Here is a 19,312-nt window from a genome sequence, read left to right on the forward strand (position 1 = left end):
GGCCAGGGATATCGGTGGGTCATGTCGGATATGTCAAACTTGGGTCACCGGAACCACACGCCCTCCAACTTCCACTCCCTTCAGGCTAACTATAGCAAGTGATCTCGCTGGTGGCGCTTCTCTGGAAAAATTCCCCGGTTCCATGTCTTAGTCACTCGTGGACGGCCGCTCGTTCACGCTTGTGGCACGTTTTCTTTTCCCGTGGATTCCAAAAGATTTCCTCTCGCTCTGCGGGCAAATCATTTCGGATTACACGAGGTGCATGTACTTTTGCAGCCCCGACTGCTTTGTTCAGTGTCGGGGTATGTCTCCCCAGCAACGGGGTTGGTCATATATCAATTACGTCTGCCACGGCCCTCCAACAAGGTGTCGTCTGCCCTGTTGACAACAACCCCTGAACGGACTGGCGTGTCAACCGGTCTTCTGCAGACTCCCCCAATGCACAACCCGTGCTCCTCGCGCCCGGTCGAAGCCCCGTGGCTATCAAATCCATATGACCGGGTCCGAGCGGCGCCGGGAGCGTCCGCGTATGCCACTGCGTCCCTTTCAGGAGACTGGGGAACGATTGGAGAAGTCCTGGGGAATCGACGGACGGTCCCCTCGCCATCTATGCCCGTTCTTTGGTCAGGGGAGGGAGCTCGTTTGCTCCACTGCCACGGGACATCCGGAATTCCATGTAGCGTGGTGCCTATACCGTGGCATATCAGGCAAAGCCCGCCCTGAAGTTCCCTGAAGTTTTCGGACTCTCTCGGTGAACTCCTACATTGGTGACTGATCTGAGTCACTGTCATCAGGACAGGTTCTGGTTGTCTAATCCCTGTTGATTATTAGTACTATAATTTATTATCATCATCATTAGCATTCCCTCTTGGTGTTCGCTGCGTCGGTTCTTACAAGCTTGCATAGTCTGCAACGGTGTAACCCCATCACTCCCGGTGATTCGTACGCTGACTCTGCTGGATGCGCGTACGTACGGGTCGGATTTTGACTTTATTACTTGCTTCTTTGTTATATTCATTTTGGCTTTGACATCGTATTTGCTGAAAGCCCGACGAACTGCTCGAGGAACTAGTGCGCCATAGCGTATACCTACTGGCCTTGCTTGTGTAACGGGTACTCCTTGGCCATCGATAGAATCAAATAGTCTGGACCGCTCGTCCGGTCTTATTGTCGACTCCCCCGGGCTTCAGGAAATGGACCGAGGAGCTTTTGACCCCCGCAGCGTCCAGGCGGCCTGAATTCGCTCGGTTCGTCCAATGAATCGTCTCCGAGACTTCGTGATACCCAATAATTGGTCCAATACGACAAATTGATTTGGATGAATTAACGCCAATAGTTACATGCTTGTCGCCGAGACCATGCAGTGTCGTACTTTGAAACGACCATGACATCTGGAAAGGGATGCTCGCAATACAGGATATACAGTCGTCGAGAATCACAAGGGTACATCAAAATAATACAGGGAGAGGGAAAGGAAACACAAGGGATACACAGAATAGGGGGGGGGGCACCAACCCCAGAAGATCGACCCAAGACCGACTTTAACGCTTGACCCAGGCGGGCTTCTTGCGGGCCTTGAGATGGCCGGCCTTCTTTCTTTCCACGCGACGGGCATCCACCGTGATGACGCCGGCTATTAGGGGAATAGTTAGCAACGGAACGGGTGGATGAGAAAGAAAAAGAAACGAAAGGAGAACGTACCTTGCCGCAGGACGGGCTTCAACGCAGGCTCCTGAACCATCAGTGCGCGTCCCAGCGCCAGCGTAATAGCCTCGGCCTGTCCAGTAACTCCTCCTCCGCGGACGGTCGCCCACACGTTGTACTTATCCAGTCTCGAGGTACATCTCAAGGGCCACGTCGCACTCTCCCGGTCATGCACCCGAGGGAAGACCTCGAGCAGGTTCTTCCCGTTCACCAGAATCTCTCCTTCTCCCTCGACCAGATGAACGACGGCCGACGATTCCTTTCGCTTTCCTCGGCCCCGGGCCCGGCCCATCTCGTCCACCGTCGGCGGAAGTGGCTTGTTCGCGTAGGGGTTACCCGGGCGAACGAACGAATCCAGCGTGGTCCTCACTTCCGTCGGGATCACCATGGGGTCGATCCGGTTGAGCCGTTGCAAGATCTTCACGAGGTGCTTGTATTTCTTCGTGGGCACGTTCTCGCCGACAAAGTCGCGGAATTGAGGCAGCTTGAGCCATGCCTTCCGAGGGGCGTCGGCCGGGGATACCGTCGGGATGGCCGCAGACTTGGCCAACATGTGTTCTAATCGCAGCAGGTGATCGATGAATCTAGGACTGCCGGAGAAGTAGGCGGCCGAGGCAGGAACAATCCGGGCCGGCCGCGCTCTGAACGTCTCCAGGTCGATCTCGGGAGCGGGCGCAACCTCCATGGCATAGCCGCGGACGTTTCTTTGGTGGTGAAGCAGGGTCGGGGAGGCCAGCTTCGGGGCCCGGAGGACAGGCCGCAAGTGAGCCGTCCGGCGGACGGATTGCATCGCCTGCACGATGCAATTGGGCGTTTGCCAGGCCATGGCGCGAGATGCCGGATGGGCAAAAGACCTGGGCTTGGGCGGGAGGAATCGAGAAAAACAGGAGAGACGGCAGCGGGCCAGGGAGGACGGGACTCGAAGCGACGGCAGCTCAAATGGGCTGGAGGCGGCGATGCCGAATCCGGGCGGCCCTGAGGTTTTTCGCGCAGTCACGTGGACGAGCAAACGTTCCTCCGGCGCCGACTCCGTCTGATTCGCACAAAATTTCGTTGAAACCCCTCGACTTTCTTCCTCCCTTCTTCTCTCCCTCTTCCCCTCCCCATCCATCATCCTTCACAATGGCCTTCGGAAAGCTCTACGGTCTGCCTGTATGTCTTGCCCCCCTGTCCTCTGTCTCTGTTGACAGTCCAGATGCATCTGTCTTTCTTCTGGGTTATCGGTTGGCTAATTTGACATCCCCCCTCAGGACAACGGTCGCACCATCGCCATCCTCGTCGCGGCCAAGGCCAACGACGTTGAGTTGGAGTTGGTTAACACCCAGGCGAACTCTGCTGCTGACTTCAACAAGTCGGCCGAGTACACCAAGCTCAGCCCCCTGGGCAAGATCCCTGCTTTCGAGGGTGCCAATGGCTACACTCTCTCCGAGGCCATTGCCATCGCCGTCTACGGTAAGCCATTGCAACGCATTTCTTTTTCATAATACATACACACACACAATCAGCGTCTTCTATGATGAGCAATTTTTTTATTACTAGTTATCCCTGGCAGAACAAACAGTGTTGATAATTTACACCTCTGAACCAAATTTTCTTTGTTACCCCGCTTTGGGGGCGGAAAATTTTCAAGTCGCTTTCGATTTTTTTTTCAACCCTTTCTCCACATGTGTTGATATGGTTTCATTTCTCGACGCGATGAGCTAATTGCCGCCCAGTGACCTCCCAGAACGAGAAGACCACCCTCTTGGGTAAGACCAAGCAGGACTATGCTTCCATCCTCCGCTGGTTGTCCTATGTCAACGCCGAGGTCCTCCCCCGCTTCGGTGCCTGGTACCGCCCCTTGATGGGTCTGGACGCCTACAACAAGAAGAACGTCGACGAGGCTTCCAAGGCTGCCCTGAAGAACCTCTCCGTTCTCAACACCCACCTCACTGCCAACACCTACCTTGTTGGTGAGCGTATCACCCTGGCCGATTTCTTCGCTGCCGCCCTCCTCACCCGGGCCTTCGCCACCGTCTTGGACAAGACCTTCCGCTCCGAGAACCCCGCCATCGCCAGATGGTACCAGACCATCATCAACCAGCCCGCTTTCAAGGCTGTTGTTGAGAAGCCCGTCCTTGTTGACGAGATCATCAAGTACACCGCTCCCAAGAAGGAGGAGAAGCCCAAGAAGGAGGCTGCCCCCGCCGCCCCCGCCGCTGAGAAGCCCGCTGAGGAGGCCCCCAAGAAGGCCAAGCACCCCCTTGAGGCTCTTGGCAAGCCCGAGTTCGTCCTCGACGACTGGAAGCGTTTCTACTCTAACGAGGACACTCGCCCCACCTCCCTCCCCTGGTTCTGGCAGAACTACAAGCCCGAGGAGTACTCCTTGTGGCGTGTCGACTACAAGTACGACAACGAGCTCAAGCTCACCTTCATGGCCAACAACCTGATCGGTATGTGTTTTGTTCTTTACCCCTGTCTGCTACGATCCTGATACTGATTCTTCTCCCTTCAGGTGGCTTCCACGCTCGTCTTGAGGGCTCTCGCAAGTACCTCTTCGGTGCTCAGTCCGTCTTCGGTACCAACTACGACTGCATCATCCGTGGTGTCTTCTTGGTCCGTGGCCAGGAGCACGCCCCTGCTTTCGATGTTGCCCCCGACTGGGAGAGCTACAACTTCGAGAAGCTCGACCCCTCCAAGGATGAGGACCGCAAGTACATCGAGGACATGTGGGCCTGGGACACCTCCGTCACCATCAACGACAAGGAATACCCCTGGGTTGATGGCCACGTCTTCAAATAAATGACTCCGTCGGAACTCCAGACAATTTCCCTGTCAACCTGACCTACTTTCTAGTCGGGTGAGCTTCCAGATGAGACCCGGCTCCATGAAAACCACGCCACCCTACCTCTCTTTAAGGTGAAAAGTGTTCCCGGTCAGCTGGGTTGGACGTTTTGACATCCCCCCGCCTGTCCGCTCTTCTGCCTTGCCTCCTCCCGCCTTAATGTCTACGCTGTCCACGTGGAACGGTTTACGTGTTTTCATTCTTCGAAGCTTTTTTTTTTTTACCAAAAATTTTGATATCACGTCACGCTTACGATTTGAGATGTTGGATGATGCAGTAGCTAGCTCATAGCAATACAACCAGCAGCAAGCACTTGATTGATGCTTTGCCATCTAAATATTAATATTCTCCTCTTCGTAACATGTAGCTTCTTTATGTGATTCTTCCTTGTATGTACCTTCCCCCTGGATCTATATTGGATATATATGGCAGTACTTACAAATATGTATCTACTCAGCTACTTACAAAACAAATACAACCCGCACCACAGTCAAAAATTCTTGGGGTATCTATTGAATAGTGTATGCATAGTCTATGGATAACAAAATCCCTCAAATCAAAACTAACTACAGGCGGACCCGTATGAATCAAACCTACCAATCCAACCAAACCCAACTAACAAACAGACGGGCAAACATTTCAAATGCACGGACAGAGTAGATCCCAAATGCCAGTAAGCAATGCACGCCGTCTAAACATTCAACGACTCCTCTAATCGATCTAGAAGGAAATTCTCGGACTCGGTCGACGTCGCAGGGGACGGCGAGCGCGCGGACGGAGTGGGACGGTCGACCTCGGTGGATGATGAAGTCGTAGCGGTTGTTGTTGCTGCTGCTCCTGCTACGGCGAGCGGGACGGGCTTTGCGTCGTCCGTGCTGCGGGATTTTCGCTCCTTCTGGCGCGCCTTGCGTTCTTGTTTGCGGACCTTGCGGCGCTCTTTGCGGGCTTGGGCGGCTGCTTCGGGGCCGGTTGGCGGAGGAAGGGGTGGTTGGGGTTGAGAGTTGTTCTGGGTGGATGAGAAGGAGGAAGAGGTGGTGGTGTTGAGCAAACGGAAGTCAATGGTGTCGCCGTTGAAGGGGAGGTCGAGGATATTGGTCTTTCCGGATAACTTGGACTGCCAGTCGCGGAGGACTTTGCTGGCGTCGTCGTGTTTTGCGAGGATCTCGAGGACGCGAAGAACCTTGGGGAAGATCGAGGGATCGTCGGGGGCGTTGGTGAACTCGGGGATCTCAAGGATGTTATGCGGCTCGCTGGCTGCCTTGAGTTTGCTGTCGTCGATCAAGATGGTGTTAGTTTGATCCCAGCGGGATTTGTTGCCCTGGGAGCTTGGGTAGGAGGCTTGGACCTTCGGGTCCGCCCAGACCGTTTCCAACGTTTTGTAGACCTGGATTTTGGCGCGATATTGATCTGTCGGGAGATTGAACTTGTCTCGGCCCCATTCGGCCACGAGGGCCTTTCGCTTGTCGCCCGGGAAGAGCTTTTCGCAAACGGCGTTGACGGTTTCCGGCTGGGAGCTGGACCATATCATGACTTTGTAGTCTCTTAGCAATGTGTTAAGAAAGTTATCTAGCCCGGCTCGCCTGATGAATGATGGGGGTAAACGCCGATGTTTTCGGTAGATGAGCGTGCCGTTCAGGTCAAGAATGATGAGTAGGGGCTGGGGAGATTGGGATGCTGTGGGTGGTAGAGACGACTGCGAGAGATATCCTTGACTTGGCGAAGGAGTGCGAAGGGGTTTTGATTGTGATTTTTTCTTCTGGATGTTCTTCGAATGCTGTTCTGGTGGGATCTCTGGCATCGCTGGAAACCCTCCCGTGGAACCAGCAGATGCGAGGGCCATGGGATCAAAGGGGAGGAAAGGGAAGCCGTTGAACATGGGCCCTGTCAGTGCCGGATCTTGCAAACCCATATTCATCATGAACGCCGGAGAAGGCATCAGCGGTGGGAGTAGATTCGTCGAGTTGTTCATGTCATTCCATGATGGGGCGTTGAAAGATGATTGGTACTGTTGCTGCTGGTCTGATGGGTTTAGAGGCGGAAACTGAAACCTCTGGCCATTAAAAACGTCCGGAGCGCCTGGAAAGCCCGGGAATGGTGGCATGGTGTTGATATTTGGAAGATTCAGCGGGTACTCTGGAGCTGTTCCCGAGTTGTTGGAAGCCATCTGAGACGGAAAGGCTTGCGACGATGATTGCAACCCGGGGAAACCGAACGGCTGCTCCATCTGAGACCCGTATGCCTGTGCTTCCGGATTCAAGCTTTGGCCTTGATTCTTGCGCGCTTTGCGATTCCTACGCGAGTTCCCAGCGTTCGCTTTCTCAGGAGTGTTGGAAGCGCTTTTGTCCGATTGCCGATTAGGAGCCGATTTTGGGTTCCAACGCCCCCGGTATGGTCGCCATGACGTTCTCGAAGCATTGCCATTGACCCCGTCATATGATTCAATGTTTCCCGGTCGATCTCCTACCCTGGAGAAACTCTCCTTCGGGCCTCCTTGGAACCCCATTTCTGGACCTGAAGATTGACTCGCGCCCGAACTTGAAATTGTAGGCTGTTGCTTTGACTTAGACTGGGGGAGCGATAGGGGGTCGGTTGATGATTTAGAAGTCGCCGAATAGACAGAGATCAACTAAAATGGTCAGTGATTGGCCAACCTGATCGAGCAATGGGCGTTGATTCCCGTCTGTAAGTACGTACCTTGGAGGCCCCTCCACCGTGAGATATGCGACAACAGGATGCAGCAGCTGGCCCGGTCAAAGTCGAACGAGTGAATGCAACGAAAAGACAGGATGGGACGGACATCCCAAAAGGATGCGCGAAAGCGATCAGCAGAAGAAGAAGGACAGCGGCTCAGGAGCAAAGACGAAACGACGGATGGCAAAAAGCAATCGAATCGCAAACCAAAACGGTCGAGATCGGCCACCGGGAGAAAACCCGCCCTCCTCACCGCCCCAATTGACGGCAGTATTCGCGAATTTTTTTCCACTCCGACTTCACCGCCGCAGTTCTCCTCGTCGCATTCTTCTGAACCCTAACTGGACCTGTCGGAGTGCGATCCTGAAATCATGGCTATCTCCGATCTCCTGAATCGCCGCGTGCGGGCTAGACCGGAGGATGACGAAGATGACTACTCCGACGAAGCGCCATCCGAGACCGGGGTCCAGAATGAGGGCTCGGAGGCATCAGACTCGGAAAATGGGAGCGAAGATGACTCCGAGGGGGTCGACGATCTGGTTTGGACCCCGAATTCTTCATTGTACAAACCGCATAGTTGGCTAATTCTATCAGGCTCAAGATTCCCAGTCGGACAGCGCAAACGAAGACGAGGCGGACGAGGACGAAAGCGAAGACGACGATGATGGAAACGAAGACGTACGAGCCTCTCTCAACAACATATCGTTCGGCGCCCTTGCCAAAGCACAAGCTTCTATGGGCTCGAACAGCAAGCGCCACTCCAAACCGTCTAAATCGACCGAGGAACCTTCCGCTTCATCGCCGCTGGACGACATTCGAGCTCGAATCCTCGAGGCACGTGAGCAAAAACGACAAGCATTGAAAGATGCCGAGAAGAAAGCATCGCGCTCCTCCAAACATGCCCCAATGGTCCAGTCGTCCAAGCATGCCGTTTCCCGCAAGCGAACGATCGTTGAACCACCATCTATCCCCAAGTCACGAGATCCGCGATTTGATCCGACAGTCATGAGCTCAAGTAGTCGGTCAAACTCAGAAGCCGCCGAAAAGGCGTACGGATTCCTGGATGAATACCGTGCCAATGAACTTAAAGCATTGAAAGAGCAGCTTGCGAAGACCAAGAATGTGAACGAAAAGGAGGAATTGAAGCGCACCATTCGGTCTACGTCCGATCGTCTACGAGCGATGGAGAATAAGAAGCGCGAGAAGGAGGTCATGGCCGACCATAAGAAACGAGAGAAACAACTCATCAGCGAAGGAAAGAAGAGCAATCCTTATTACATGAAGAAGTCGGACCTGAAGAAGCAGGTTCTACTCAAGAAGTACGAGGACATGAACTCCAAGGATCGGGCGAAGGCTCTGGAGAGACGACGAAAGAAGATGGCTTCCAAGGAGCGGAAGGAGATGCCCATGGAACGAAGAGGCATGGGTGATGGTGACGATGGAGAAGGCAGAAAACGCCGGAGAATGGCCTAGAATAGTTGAAAGTTGTGTAGATAATTTCCTTCGCTCAGGTTCCATGTTGAAATACCCCAATATCACGACATCCCAAAGGAATACCGGTTCTAAATTGGTTCGGTGATTGGCGCACTCGCACGCTTCTTATGGAAAACATATAGGCACTCAATTTTGAAGAATAGAAGGTCCACCGGTAATCGAGGAAGGAGCCTGATATTAATGATCTTCGAACTAAAAATCATCCCAACTTTCCAAAAAAAAATTATAGTTGAACTCGTACCGGGAAAAGAGAAAGGTATGAGGAAAATAAAAGAAAGAAATAGGGAGAAAAAAGAGAGAAAAAAGATAAGAATATGAATCTCCAGAAAAATTGTTGGGACAGTCATCCACAATCGTCCAATAAAAGATGTTATGTCAAAAACTGAAAGCAATCAAATAAATGGTATCCTCGATATAAAAAAACAGACAACAATATAAAGTCGAAAATCGAAAACTGTCAAAAAACATAGAATCTGCCGAAAATAATGTGCGGAGGGAAGAACAGAACAAAACAACCCTAAAAGCAAATATCGACATAATTCTTGGAGACGTGATGTTTGAAAATACTGGGAAACCCGAACCAGAAACGCCTAGCACCTTGTTGAGCAGGACCGACGAAGCCAATCTCAGCTTCCGGCCACAGATGGTATAAGTAAAGGAAAAGCTAGCAAAGAAGGAATGAGTGAGTGAGTGAACGAGCGGAGGGAGAAGAAAGAAAATGACCAAAGTAGAAACATAAACAATAGTCCTTCCAGACTCAGAAGATACTGTTCATGCCATTCATATAGATAAGTCATGGTTTTTTTGGTGTTTGTGCATATCCATCATGTTCAAATGCCAGGCAAATGTTCCTCCATCCTCGGGAGAATATCAGACTGCCAAAGTACCGTTAAATTGCATATTGCAAGCCTTCGGCATTGTTGGTGCCATTCAGTTAAAGCCGGGTTCAATTTATTTACCCCGACGCAGATTCTGCAAGAATGCTATTCGGGGGAGGAAGGAGGGCGCTCAAGAGTGGAACAAATCCCAGGCTCTTGCACACAGGCCCAAAAACTCCTCTTTCTTTCTCCGCTGGGTTTCGGGTGAGTCTCTTCCTGCTCCGAAAGGTCCATACGTGGCGCCTGCGCCCGAGGCCAAAGCCGGATTGGGTCGGTAGTGTGGCTCGGGGCCATGGCCCAAGGGGGGACTTCCGTTGTCCTGCTCATATTCACTGCGAGGGCGACGGCGAGCAGTGCCCTCCGATGGATACGCCGTTGGCTGAGGCGGTGGGGGAGCGTGGGCGTTCGTCATAGGCCGAGCATCCGGCTGGGCCATAGCGGACTTTGGACCGTTGCCGATACGCGGCGACGGCGGAGTCGGGGGCTGATGGCCTCCGTAGTGGACGATACGCGGCAACAGCTCCTCCCGGCCACCCGATAGCTCTTGGACGGCTTCTTCGGCGGAGCGATATTCTCGAGGCCGGTTGGAGGCCTGCGTAGCACTAGCGGGGATTCTAGGGGACGGCATGGGAGGCAGATTATTTGATTGGGATGAATTCGAGCCGGATGCACCTTGATAATAGGGAGGGCGATTTGCCTCTCGGTCACGGGAGCCCAATGCGTCAGATCCGAAGACATCGGAAAGTGGTGGAAGACGGTTGTTCGTTTGAGTGGCAGGAACATGATGGATGTGAGAGGTCGAGCCCAGTGTAGGGCTCTGGTTGACCAGATGGCGGGTCAACGGCTGAGCCTGATGCCTTCCCGTGAAGGTTTGATTCAGCGGAGCGGATTGAACGACACGTTCGTTGGCGAACTGGGCGGCAGACGGAGGAACGATTGACAAGCCGGGAGGCCTCCTCTTGGAGGAAGCGGTCTTGGGGATTCCGAACGCAGACTCGGACGGTTTCACACCATCCGGGCCGTCATCCTTAGCGGACTTGTTCAGCCGCGACTCGATAATTGACCTCTGCTGGTCTCGTACGGACAAACTCCGCTGAAGCTGTTCTCTCATGATGGGATCGTGGGTCTGGAACCCGGGTGACAAACAAGCAATACCGACGGTTTGCATAGTAAGTCCATCTCGAGCGGTCATGGGACCGCCTGGAGGGCGAGCTGACAGGCCTCCGGAAGTCGGAAGACTGGTGGAAAGGTCTAGTTTCCGGGGTCGGGGACGAGTGTGCGTTTGCATCGCCGGAGACGAGGGTGGTTCTTTCTTGACGATCACTTTAGGAGGGTTGCTTCCGTTCTGTGAACTATTACGAGAGAGAGAAAAAAAAGGTCGTTAGTTAGGTCTCTTTCACCTGCAGTGCCATCTTCAAAACCGGGCCAGGGGGGATGAGGGCTTACGAAGGAGACGTTTGCTTCTTCCCGGAGGGAGAGCTTTTGGTCGAAGAACCATCTCGAGACGCACCCGACGGCCGAGGCGGGGTGGTGCTAGGCTGATTGCCGGAATTCATGGGGGCCAGCGTTGGGCAATTTTTCGGACTTCGATCGTGGTTGATGTGCGGAGAAGCCAACGGAGCAGCGGTGGCAGACGCAACGGCGGTCGACATAATGGCAACCAAAGAGAAGAAGAATGTAGAACTGGCTATGAGGGAACAAAGGCGGGTGAGGGAAGGGAGTGGAGTACAAGCACTCCTTGATAGATGATCAGCTCGCAAAGTGGTGTAGGTGATCGGAGAGGACAATGGTCGGTCGATGTGAAAGCCACCAGTCGTCCTGCATGCACAGCACTGGGTTGTCTCACACAGCCCCGTATATAAACCCTTTCTCAAGTCGCTGTCTTACTGTGCCACCCAGAGGTTGGTGGGAGGTGCAGCAAACGCCAAAGGGTCTGTGGCAGATCAGGTATCAAGCTTCTCTGGTACCAGACCTCCGGTCGGAATGGGAGGGCGAGACCGAATCAAAAGGCGCGCGCGGGTCACAGAGCGCGGCGGAGGGCGGCTATCTGGAGGAGGGGGAGGAACAGCTTGGAAAAAGTGGGTAAAGAATAGGATATTCCTTTTTATTTTCTTGATGATCCTTTGGTTCTGCGGAAATCAAGCAGAGAAAGGATTAGAAACAGAAATAAAAACCCCAACGCAGGGAGGACGCAGGAGAACCAACAGAAAAGCGAGCAGGCGAATTCGTTGGTCCGACAGCTGTGACAAGGCGTGGTCGGATACTTGGAACAAGCGGTTAACTAAGGCTGGCTGGCGGCAGTGTGACAACGCTGAGAGGTCGGTCAGACTGGCAGAACGATCCAGAGCGAACAAGCGAGCGAAATGGACCGGGATCTCGTTAATGTCAGGATCGGTGACACGCAGGCAGCGCGCAAGGAGAGATGGAGGGAGGGGGAGGGAGAGAGAGTAAGAGAGTGAGAGAGAGAGAGAGAGAGAGGAAAGGGAGAAGAGGGGAAAGGGAAGGGGAAAAAAAGAAAAGAAAAAGAAAAAAAAGACAAAGGAAAGAGAGGGAAAGCGCTGACGGGAGTCGATGGGAGGAGGGGAGGATTATTAGTACGATGAATTGTATGGCAAGGGAGGAGAGGCCGAACAGAAACGAAGGCGTGGGACAAAGAATGGAGACGGAAAAGCCAATCAATCAGGGCAGCGGAGAAACTCCCGGCAGGAGGAGTGGGTGGCAGCGAACAGCGCAGTCGATGCCATCCGGGATGAATGAAGCTGAGGACGGAGTATACAGCGTAATGAAACAAAAACCCCAAAATAAAATAATCAAATCCGAAACTCCTGAAAAGTAAGAAAGTTCGACGCGGTGGAGCAGCGCCACGCCGTGATTGGCCCGCGCTGAGACATGGGCGGTTTCTGACTTTCTGCCCGCCCGACGATGTGACACTTTTGTGACACTCGCCGACTTAGCGCCATTCACTATCATCTATGCGTCGAGTCGAGAGGATGCCATACGGAGGATCTCACAATTGACCAGAACGCTCAGAACCCTTCCTGCCGAGCTCGGCCAAAGTTCTACGGAGTATGTTGGGTCGCTGGCACTGCGACGACCGGTGGGAACTGGAAACAATAGTCCCTTCTCTCCCGATGGATGACGCCCCTCCCGGTGTCACGCAGTTCTCGTAGATCGTCGATGATACGGAGTACGCAGTATGCAGTCGTACGGAGTAAGAAGTAATATACTCAACATGATATGATATTACTCCGTATACGTAGGGTCTGGAAATGCCATTTGTCATCCTTATCAAAGTCTCCCCCCAAATTCAGTAAAATCAGATCGCTCGCGTGTCGGGGCCAAATCGTTCCGGCCCCCCCTCCTCCCCCCAAAACCCACCAAAAAAAAGTACACAACGAGAAGTAATATCGTATTATCTCCCCTCCCTTCGCACGATGCATCGATCTTCCTCGTCGCGCGGAAAAGTGGATCGATGCGGGTCAGGCAATAAATTCTGGTCTTTTGACGTGAGCAACGATCACGACTGAATCCTCGGGTGGATAAGGGATGCATATCACTTTACGATTATCAAGCATGGATTATTGGGATGCCGGATGACGGGATCCCACTATGCGAGTTCCTCCGGAGAGGCCTCGTCCCATCCAAAACCGCTGGTCTGCCCACGTCGGGCGCAGGTCGGTCGCATCGCCAAGCTATCCCAAGAGTCAAGGCCTACCCAAACCGAGTCAGCAAGATTAATTCATTCTCGCGAGTCACGGAACCGCATCGATCCAAACGGTCATCTATTTCACACCGTGGCCGCCGATTCTAACGTTACAGACTAAACCATAATTCTTTGGCATCCGAGCGTCCGCGGGCCAAGAGAGGGCTGGAGACCTAATTAATTCATGCCGATAATCTACCTAAATCTACCTAACGAGGTATCTCCGGGGCAGTCCAGGCCAGGACGATACCAAACACTGCGACCTGCATCACTCGGACGGGAGAATCATCCAACCATCCTGGTCGGGGTTGCAGCGCCAATGTCCAGGGGGTGGGAAAGGTGATTTGATCCGATCGAATGGACCGTAATCCGAGCCGTCATCAGAGGAGGCCGTTGGGAAATTGCTCATCTTAATTCCCCTTCCATCATCTTAGCAGCCGAGAGGGAGCACGACGGGGTCAATCATCGCCAGAGCCAGATTGAAATGATGCTCGTTTAATTAATTGCCTGGCCCACGCGTGTTCCTTGCAAATTGGGTTTCAAGCAATCCCTGCCACGGACTGAGACGAACCACTAGTTTATGGGTCGCCCTGAAATTATCGATTTTAAGTTCCGTGGATGTACATCTGCTGCACGGTGTAAATGGCCAGGACCACGAGGAGCTCTGGTTTTCACCATGAACCATGCATCGGTGCGAAATGATTCCAGCCGAGTGACTCGTACCGAGCGGACGCTGGGTAGGGCTGCAATTCATCCCCTGGCTCAATAATATTACTACTCCTCCGTAGTTTAGACAATCTGCTCCTATCTGACCCGTGGGATTGACGACCTCTGACTTACCCATCGACGTATGAAGTAGTACTCCGTAAGGTTCAAAAACGGCATTCTGCACGGACGAGTTGCTAAGAATAATCTTTATACTCCGTACGTTAAATTATCATCTCCCATGTGGACGGAAGGGTGGTCTTTGCGTCAAGCGAGCTGGTCCTGGCCGATCGCAATGTTAACGCGCGAAGCTTCCCGGCAAGCTAGTAGCTCAGCTGTCTTTGATTCTATTCTTTGCATCCCTCGTGCGACGGAGTATTCTTAATCCCCTCCTTGGCGTCTCTGCCCGTCATGGGGAAATTGGATCTTCATATCGATCGTTTGGGGTCGTCATCAGTTGATGCAACGCTCTCGTCCATACCTTACCCTTACGGAGTACTCCCTAGACAATGGGTCGGTCTCGGGTTGCTATTTATTGAGTACTAGGATAAGGCCGAGTGCTAGATTGGTTTATCTCATTGGTTTATCTCATTTCCTTAGTCACATCTGATTCGAACACTGAGTATTATACGGCCTATTTATGGCATTGTTGGTGCCCGGTAAAGTAGGCTGTTGATATTCAGTGGTAAATGAGCGCGGGAGTAGGGTAAAGAAAAAAGAAAAAACAAGTGCCTCCACGCGGGATTGAACCACGGACCTCTTGATCTCATATCAAGGTACAACTGATGATTTGTTAGTAAATATTCGAATTGGCCAGTAGAATCGGGGTTGCTTACGTCAAGCGCTCTACCACTGAGCTATAGAGGCGAATTGATGACCAGTTTCGGAAGATTTTGTGTTATGGAGTATGGCTAACAACATCATGCTCATTGGAATTGAACCATAAATCAATCATACAGATGAACACCGACTCATTATTGCCACATTGCTGACAAGGCAGAAAACTATGCTCCAATTCTACGGGCCACCCTCATTTCTGGTCTGTTCCTGTTTTACCAACATATAATATCCTGTGTTCATTTTCTTTTAGGATGTTGAGTGCCTGGATTAGGTGCCGGATTGCAATAATTGCAAAAACACTGGACGGGGAAGGGAAGAGAAATGATACATAATATAATCCTGCAAGCTAGTGGTGACAATCGGCAGGTGATTCAGGAGTACCTCCCATCCAAAAAAAAAAAAAAAAAAAAAAAAAAAAAAAAAAAAAAAAATTGACTTTCCAATTGAAGAGTTTACGGCCTGGGTTGATTTTCCCACTCCATCAGAGCCCAGGCCATTCACTGAACTGGGTATATATACACGCGTAGGTATATACCACAGATCCGAGGGAAAAAACCCCCGACCGCCTAGATACCCGAATAACAGATTCACTCCGGGGTGCTAGTCACTCAATAGCATTCAAACCATTGTTGAATGATGGACCGGGTGCAGGTGCCATGGCATACATGACCTGGAGAAAACACATCGGGCAGGAATGCCTGAGCGAGGATGAACGAGAAAGGAGAGATGCATGGAGTAACCATCCAATCCAGTGTCGCATCTGGCGACCGGGCTGGATGCCTCAGGCTCTGTCAAGCGTAGAAGAACAGCCAAGACCTCCGAAGGCGGTCAGACGTCTATCGATAACCGTTTTTCAACTTTTTCCCCCTCCGCGCGAGCTTTGCGACGGGATTTGCATTCAGTCGTCCATTCTACTTTCCGCCCTCCGAGTCTCGAATTTCCCGCTGCGATAACCCCCTCCCACTTCGGAGCCTAATTGCTGCGCAACCATGCCCTCCTCCGTGCACTCTCAAGACCAGGACCAGTCCATGATGGACGCCGCCGCCCCGGAGGACCAGTACGAGCAGGACGAGGTGTTGGAGATGGAGGAGAAGCGGATCGTCGTGGTGCGTCGCATGCATATCCAGGATCTCATCCTGCCCATCTATCGTCGGCAGTCCTTGCTAACGTCTAGCAGCTCCCGGGTGCCACCGAAACCGCCGCTTCCTTCCAGTTCGAGGGCGAGGGCCATACATTGGGAAACGCCCTCCGTTATACGATCATGAAGAAGTATGCAGGCCGGCCGGCCCTTCACCTCCCTTCTGCTATCGCGACGGACAGGCTGCGATATAACCCCGTATGCCGCTGACATGCGCTGACATCGATACTTTTCGCAGCCCCGAGGTTGAATTCTGCGGATACACCATCCCTCATCCTTCCGAGACGAAAATGAACCTCCGAATCCAGACCTACGGTATGGACTTCCTTGATTCGATGAATGACCGTACGTCCCATGCTGACTCGCTCTCGCCAGAATCGACGACCGCCGTGGAGGCGCTGGAAAAGGGCCTAGACTCCCTGATGGACCTGTGTGATGTCGTGACGGACAAGTTCACCACTGCGCGCGATACCTTCAATGCCACCGAGGCGGACCGGATGACCTCGTAGCGGAGGCGGTTACTTCTCCTTTCTTTTTTTTTCTTTTGCTTTTCTTCGTTTGAAAAAAAGTCGCCCGTTCTTGTGTATATGGCGTTGTGTATATTTAGTCGGTTCCTGTTATGGGTTGAGCATTTGTGTGCCCGGTCAGCAACTTAGCATTGGGGATTATAGAATATTTTCCGTTTAGTCGGTTTACGTTGATTTACGTTGCGTGTGTCTTGGGGTTGCGTTTTTAGGTGGTACTTGCTTGTATATTTTGGGATCTGCGGGAGTAGGGCTGACCATTGTCGGCGAGAGCTTTCATGCTCTACTACCCAACAAAACACCCGAATGAAATATAGAAGGCTTGGAGGTTACATCCCACTATTGCCATTAATATCTAACCCTATACGGAGTACAATGCGCTGCATGGCTGCGCACCTGCTCGAAGATCATGTGAGACCAGATCTATACAAATACACAAATGGCGCTCTACAGCAAGCGTGTCCTCTCTTGTGCCCAAGCATCAATAACAAATATCTTAGACAGCCCTCTGCAATCGCAGATTGCCATGGCCCATCTACATCTACAGATCCACCAATTTTACTATAAAACGGAGATAAAAAAGAAAAAGCTGACGTTAGCTAGACCGACAATATTTACATAGCACTTTCTATCGTCCCAGTCCCCGGGACATGTGGAGGTTCAATGGGAGAGAAAAAAAAAAACGAAAAAGGGAAATAAAAAAAAAGAAGTACAACACAGATTCATTTTAGTTGCGGCCTTCCAAGAAGCCCGAGATGAAGTTGGGAGGTAGACGCGCACCGGGCTCCTCCTCTGGCCGGAAGTACTTCATGACGTGTGACAGCTGCTTCCAGAAGTTGAGGGTTTCCTGGATGGGAGGGACGAGTTAGAATGGGGCTCTCTCTCTCACATTCCTTTCCGATGGGATAACACCGAGCCATTGCACCGGCATGCAATGTTCTCAGCGAAGCGGAAGGTCTAGCTCACCTGGAACTCGGCGTGGCTCTGGTACAGCAGCACGTCGACAACGCCCAGCTGCTTAACGTAGCGGTGCTTCTCGAACTCCTGGCGGATCTTGGTGCGAATGGCGGACACGGGGATGTTCAAGGAGTACATGGTCTGGATCTCCGGGGACTATAGTTCGAGTTTCATAGGTCAACAATCGTCCTGCTGCTTGTTTTGAATAGAGCCGCAGCGAGGGGTTCCATTTCGGTGTCGAATTCCAACCCCAGAAGGCCATTGGGAATGATATGACATATCTCAGGTCCGATCGAATGACCACAGGGACCGTCCCGCGATCAAGGAATTTGGGTCACTAACCGCTCTCAGCCATTCACGGTAGGACTTGAGGACACGATATCTGGCATCACCCCAGTTGGCGGCTGTTGGGAGCGAGGTGCAATTAGCTCTGGGTTCTCGTCCATTGACATCGCGGCAATTTCTAAAGGTCGGACCACGCCGGGGGAGGCTGGCAGCACGGGATTGAGGGACATACAGGAGCGCGTGCGCTGCGCGAGGAAGGTGGGATTGATAGTCATGGCGATCGAGTTGAGACCACGCCGGTGTGGATTGGGCAACTGGGGAGGACTGGTGGAGGAGGAGGAGGGGGGGAGACGAGGGAAGAAGACCGCTGGAGAGAAGGAAAGTCGACGTTCCTTTCGGCTTCCGTCTGGGTTAGCGTGACGATGCGAGTCGCGGGCAGAGCGTCTCCTTCACCGCCTGCCTGTTCCAAAAAATTTCTTCCGTCTGTTGCGCTCCAGTTGCGATTTTTCGGGCGTCCTCGATCCTCGATCATACGTGGGATCTGGTTTTTCGGCTTGGTTTTTCTTCATTTTGTACTGCGGCCGTGAGTCTTGAGAAGGGAATCGACGCCATCCTTCCCCTCTTTTTTGTTCCTACCATCTTCCTGGTCGCTCGCCTTGAACATCCTGAATATCTTCCACCTTTGATTTCCTCCGCCCGCAACAGCAGTAACTATGGCGCCGACCAAACCTTCGGCGAAGGGAAAGTCCTCGTCTGGAGGCGATTCGAAAACGAGCAAGCCGCTCTCATCGGGAACCAAGATCAGCAAGAAAAATGTCAAGCGCCCGCCGCCAAAGGAAGTCAAGTCGAAGGCCCGCACGGAACCGTCGCTGTTGAAGAAGACCAAGAAGAAGCAATACTCGGAAGCCGAATTGGATCTGCCCAAGCTGAATACGATTACGCCGGTCGGAGTGGTGAAGCCGAAGGGGAAGAAGAAGGGAAAGACTTTCGTTGATGATCAGGTGCGTTCGTTGGTTTCGGCGCGCAAGAACGCGGTGCTAATACGACTATCTATTTGTAGGAGGGTATGGCGACTATTCTGGCCATGGTGAATGCTGAGAAAGAAGGTCAAATCGAGTCGAAACTCATGAAGGCGCGCCAATTGGAGGAAATCCGGGAGGCGAGGAAGAAGGAGGCCGAGGCCAGACAGGCGCAGAAGAAATCGAAGCTGGTGCGTATATGGATTGCGCCCTGTCGACTTCCACACAACATCTCGGTGAGCTAACGATATGAAAACAGGAGGATGCCAAACAGTCAATTCGCCAGAACCGGAAGCGCAAGGGCGATTCTGACCCGAAGCCCAAGGCCGCTCCCAAAGCCGACGACTCGGCTTCAAAGTCTAAGCCTAAGGGGAAGAAGAAGAGCGTTTCATTTGCTTAAAGTTTATGTAAAAACAAAAGTTAATTCTGTCTATACCAAGTCTATGTATTTAGAAGGGGTCTGGCGTTTCCACCTGGTCTATGCTTTTGAACAGTGACATGAATGAGAACTCATGACGAATATCGCTGCATCATGAATCCTAGGGTCCAA

At 52.4% G+C, this 19,312-nt stretch overlaps 10 protein-coding genes and 1 non-coding gene across 11 annotated transcripts; 4 read left to right on the plus strand and 7 right to left on the minus strand.

Moving 5' to 3' along the window:
* Window positions 1-129: 129 nt before the first annotated feature.
* P170DRAFT_184705 (uncharacterized protein) lies at window positions 130-964 on the minus strand. Its single transcript, XM_024842686.1, has one exon. It carries the CDS (start codon window positions 789-791, stop codon window positions 336-338), a length of 456 nt encoding a protein of 151 aa, XP_024704769.1. The 5' UTR covers window positions 792-964; the 3' UTR covers window positions 130-335.
* A 330-nt stretch (window positions 965-1,294) lies between these two features.
* P170DRAFT_464884 (mitochondrial 37S ribosomal protein uS9m) lies at window positions 1,295-2,637 on the minus strand. Its single transcript, XM_024852283.1, has 2 exons — window positions 1,702-2,637; window positions 1,295-1,633 (listed from the first exon to the last, which is right to left on the minus strand). Exons 1-2 carry the CDS (start codon window positions 2,528-2,530, stop codon window positions 1,542-1,544), a joined length of 921 nt encoding a protein of 306 aa, XP_024704770.1. The 5' UTR covers window positions 2,531-2,637; the 3' UTR covers window positions 1,295-1,541.
* A 149-nt stretch (window positions 2,638-2,786) lies between these two features.
* On the plus strand, window positions 2,787-4,765 carry P170DRAFT_437043 (putative translation elongation factor eEF-1 subunit gamma). Its single transcript, XM_024849274.1, has 4 exons — window positions 2,787-2,856; window positions 2,955-3,156; window positions 3,420-4,136; window positions 4,199-4,765. Exons 1-4 carry the CDS (start codon window positions 2,827-2,829, stop codon window positions 4,483-4,485), a joined length of 1,236 nt encoding a protein of 411 aa, XP_024704771.1. The 5' UTR covers window positions 2,787-2,826; the 3' UTR covers window positions 4,486-4,765.
* A 267-nt stretch (window positions 4,766-5,032) lies between these two features.
* Window positions 5,033-7,398, minus strand: P170DRAFT_464886 (NIF domain protein). The gene is made up of 2 exons (XM_024852284.1): window positions 7,223-7,398; window positions 5,033-7,154 (listed from the first exon to the last, which is right to left on the minus strand). Exons 1-2 carry the CDS (start codon window positions 7,325-7,327, stop codon window positions 5,220-5,222), a joined length of 2,040 nt encoding a protein of 679 aa, XP_024704772.1. The 5' UTR covers window positions 7,328-7,398; the 3' UTR covers window positions 5,033-5,219.
* Window positions 7,399-7,590: 192 nt separating this feature from the next.
* Window positions 7,591-8,692, plus strand: rrp36 (putative pre-rRNA processing protein; the record flags this gene model as incomplete). Its single annotated transcript, XM_024844267.1, has 2 exons — window positions 7,591-7,758; window positions 7,829-8,692. The coding sequence occupies 2 exons, from the start codon at window positions 7,591-7,593 to the stop codon at window positions 8,690-8,692; spliced, it is 1,032 nt and encodes a 343-aa protein (XP_024704773.1).
* Window positions 8,693-8,890: 198 nt separating this feature from the next.
* Window positions 8,891-9,615, minus strand: P170DRAFT_184777 (uncharacterized protein). The gene is made up of 2 exons (XM_024842687.1): window positions 9,437-9,615; window positions 8,891-9,377 (listed from the first exon to the last, which is right to left on the minus strand). Exons 1-2 carry the CDS (start codon window positions 9,508-9,510, stop codon window positions 9,089-9,091), a joined length of 363 nt encoding a protein of 120 aa, XP_024704774.1. The 5' UTR covers window positions 9,511-9,615; the 3' UTR covers window positions 8,891-9,088.
* Window positions 9,616-9,721: 106 nt separating this feature from the next.
* On the minus strand, window positions 9,722-11,243 carry P170DRAFT_426382 (uncharacterized protein; the record flags this gene model as incomplete). The annotated part of the gene is made up of 2 exons (XM_024847705.1): window positions 9,722-10,943; window positions 11,038-11,243. 2 exons carry the CDS (start codon window positions 11,241-11,243, stop codon window positions 9,722-9,724), a joined length of 1,428 nt encoding a protein of 475 aa, XP_024704775.1.
* A 3,485-nt stretch (window positions 11,244-14,728) lies between these two features.
* P170DRAFT_t108 lies at window positions 14,729-14,866 on the minus strand. The gene has a single exon. It is a non-coding gene; the product is annotated as a tRNA-Leu (tRNA).
* A 547-nt stretch (window positions 14,867-15,413) lies between these two features.
* On the plus strand, window positions 15,414-16,804 carry P170DRAFT_437047 (DNA-directed RNA polymerase core subunit RPC19). The gene is made up of 4 exons (XM_024849275.1): window positions 15,414-15,945; window positions 16,017-16,108; window positions 16,216-16,292; window positions 16,353-16,804. The coding sequence occupies exons 1-4, from the start codon at window positions 15,829-15,831 to the stop codon at window positions 16,484-16,486; spliced, it is 420 nt and encodes a 139-aa protein (XP_024704776.1). The 5' UTR covers window positions 15,414-15,828; the 3' UTR covers window positions 16,487-16,804.
* Window positions 16,805-17,173: 369 nt separating this feature from the next.
* Window positions 17,174-18,048, minus strand: P170DRAFT_437048 (putative NADH-ubiquinone oxidoreductase B14 subunit). The gene is made up of 3 exons (XM_024849276.1): window positions 17,976-18,048; window positions 17,468-17,862; window positions 17,174-17,348 (listed from the first exon to the last, which is right to left on the minus strand). Exons 2-3 carry the CDS (start codon window positions 17,594-17,596, stop codon window positions 17,229-17,231), a joined length of 249 nt encoding a protein of 82 aa, XP_024704777.1. The 5' UTR covers window positions 17,597-17,862; window positions 17,976-18,048; the 3' UTR covers window positions 17,174-17,228.
* Window positions 18,049-19,294, plus strand: loc1. Its single transcript, XM_024854737.1, has 3 exons — window positions 18,049-18,744; window positions 18,804-18,953; window positions 19,022-19,294. Exons 1-3 carry the CDS (start codon window positions 18,457-18,459, stop codon window positions 19,160-19,162), a joined length of 579 nt encoding a protein of 192 aa, XP_024704778.1. The 5' UTR covers window positions 18,049-18,456; the 3' UTR covers window positions 19,163-19,294.
* Window positions 19,295-19,312: the final 18 nt, after the last annotated feature.

This window comes from Aspergillus steynii (assembly GCF_002849105.1).
Source record: "Aspergillus steynii IBT 23096 chromosome Unknown P170scaffold_4, whole genome shotgun sequence".
NCBI classification, from domain to species: Eukaryota; Fungi; Ascomycota; class Eurotiomycetes; order Eurotiales; family Aspergillaceae; genus Aspergillus; species Aspergillus steynii.

Bases quoted from the DNA above. Each gene is read 5' to 3' on its own strand.
- loc1 (XM_024854737.1), top strand. From the start codon at position 18,457: ATGGCGCCGACCAAACCTTCGGCGAAGGGAAAGTCCTCGTCTGGAGGC. The intron at 18,745-18,803 runs GTGCGTTCGTTG...ATCTATTTGTAG, and splicing joins AGACTTTCGTTGATGATCAG to GAGGGTATGGCGACTATTCT. The intron at 18,954-19,021 runs GTGCGTATATGG...ATATGAAAACAG, and splicing joins CGCAGAAGAAATCGAAGCTG to GAGGATGCCAAACAGTCAAT.
- P170DRAFT_184705 (XM_024842686.1), bottom strand. From the start codon at position 791: ATGACAGTGACTCAGATCAGTCACCAATGTAGGAGTTCACCGAGAGAG.
- P170DRAFT_437047 (XM_024849275.1), top strand. From the start codon at position 15,829: ATGCCCTCCTCCGTGCACTCTCAAGACCAGGACCAGTCCATGATGGAC. The intron at 16,109-16,215 runs GTATGCAGGCCG...TACTTTTCGCAG, and splicing joins CGTTATACGATCATGAAGAA to CCCCGAGGTTGAATTCTGCG. The intron at 16,293-16,352 runs GTATGGACTTCC...CGCTCTCGCCAG, and splicing joins CCTCCGAATCCAGACCTACG to AATCGACGACCGCCGTGGAG.
- P170DRAFT_464886 (XM_024852284.1), bottom strand. From the start codon at position 7,327: ATGTCCGTCCCATCCTGTCTTTTCGTTGCATTCACTCGTTCGACTTTG. The intron at 7,155-7,222 runs GTACGTACTTAC...TGACCATTTTAG, and splicing joins ACGGTGGAGGGGCCTCCAAG to TTGATCTCTGTCTATTCGGC.
- P170DRAFT_184777 (XM_024842687.1), bottom strand. From the start codon at position 9,510: ATGACTTATCTATATGAATGGCATGAACAGTATCTTCTGAGTCTGGAA. The intron at 9,378-9,436 runs GTCATTTTCTTT...CTTCTTTGCTAG, and splicing joins TTGTTTATGTTTCTACTTTG to CTTTTCCTTTACTTATACCA.
- P170DRAFT_437048 (XM_024849276.1), bottom strand. From the start codon at position 17,596: ATGTACTCCTTGAACATCCCCGTGTCCGCCATTCGCACCAAGATCCGC. The intron at 17,349-17,467 runs GTGAGCTAGACC...CCTCCCATCCAG, and splicing joins AGAGCCACGCCGAGTTCCAG to GAAACCCTCAACTTCTGGAA.
- P170DRAFT_437043 (XM_024849274.1), top strand. From the start codon at position 2,827: ATGGCCTTCGGAAAGCTCTACGGTCTGCCT. The intron at 2,857-2,954 runs GTATGTCTTGCC...ATCCCCCCTCAG, and splicing joins GAAAGCTCTACGGTCTGCCT to GACAACGGTCGCACCATCGC. The intron at 3,157-3,419 runs GTAAGCCATTGC...ATTGCCGCCCAG, and splicing joins CATTGCCATCGCCGTCTACG to TGACCTCCCAGAACGAGAAG.
- P170DRAFT_464884 (XM_024852283.1), bottom strand. From the start codon at position 2,530: ATGGCCTGGCAAACGCCCAATTGCATCGTGCAGGCGATGCAATCCGTC. The intron at 1,634-1,701 runs GTACGTTCTCCT...TTCCCCTAATAG, and splicing joins GAAGCCCGTCCTGCGGCAAG to CCGGCGTCATCACGGTGGAT.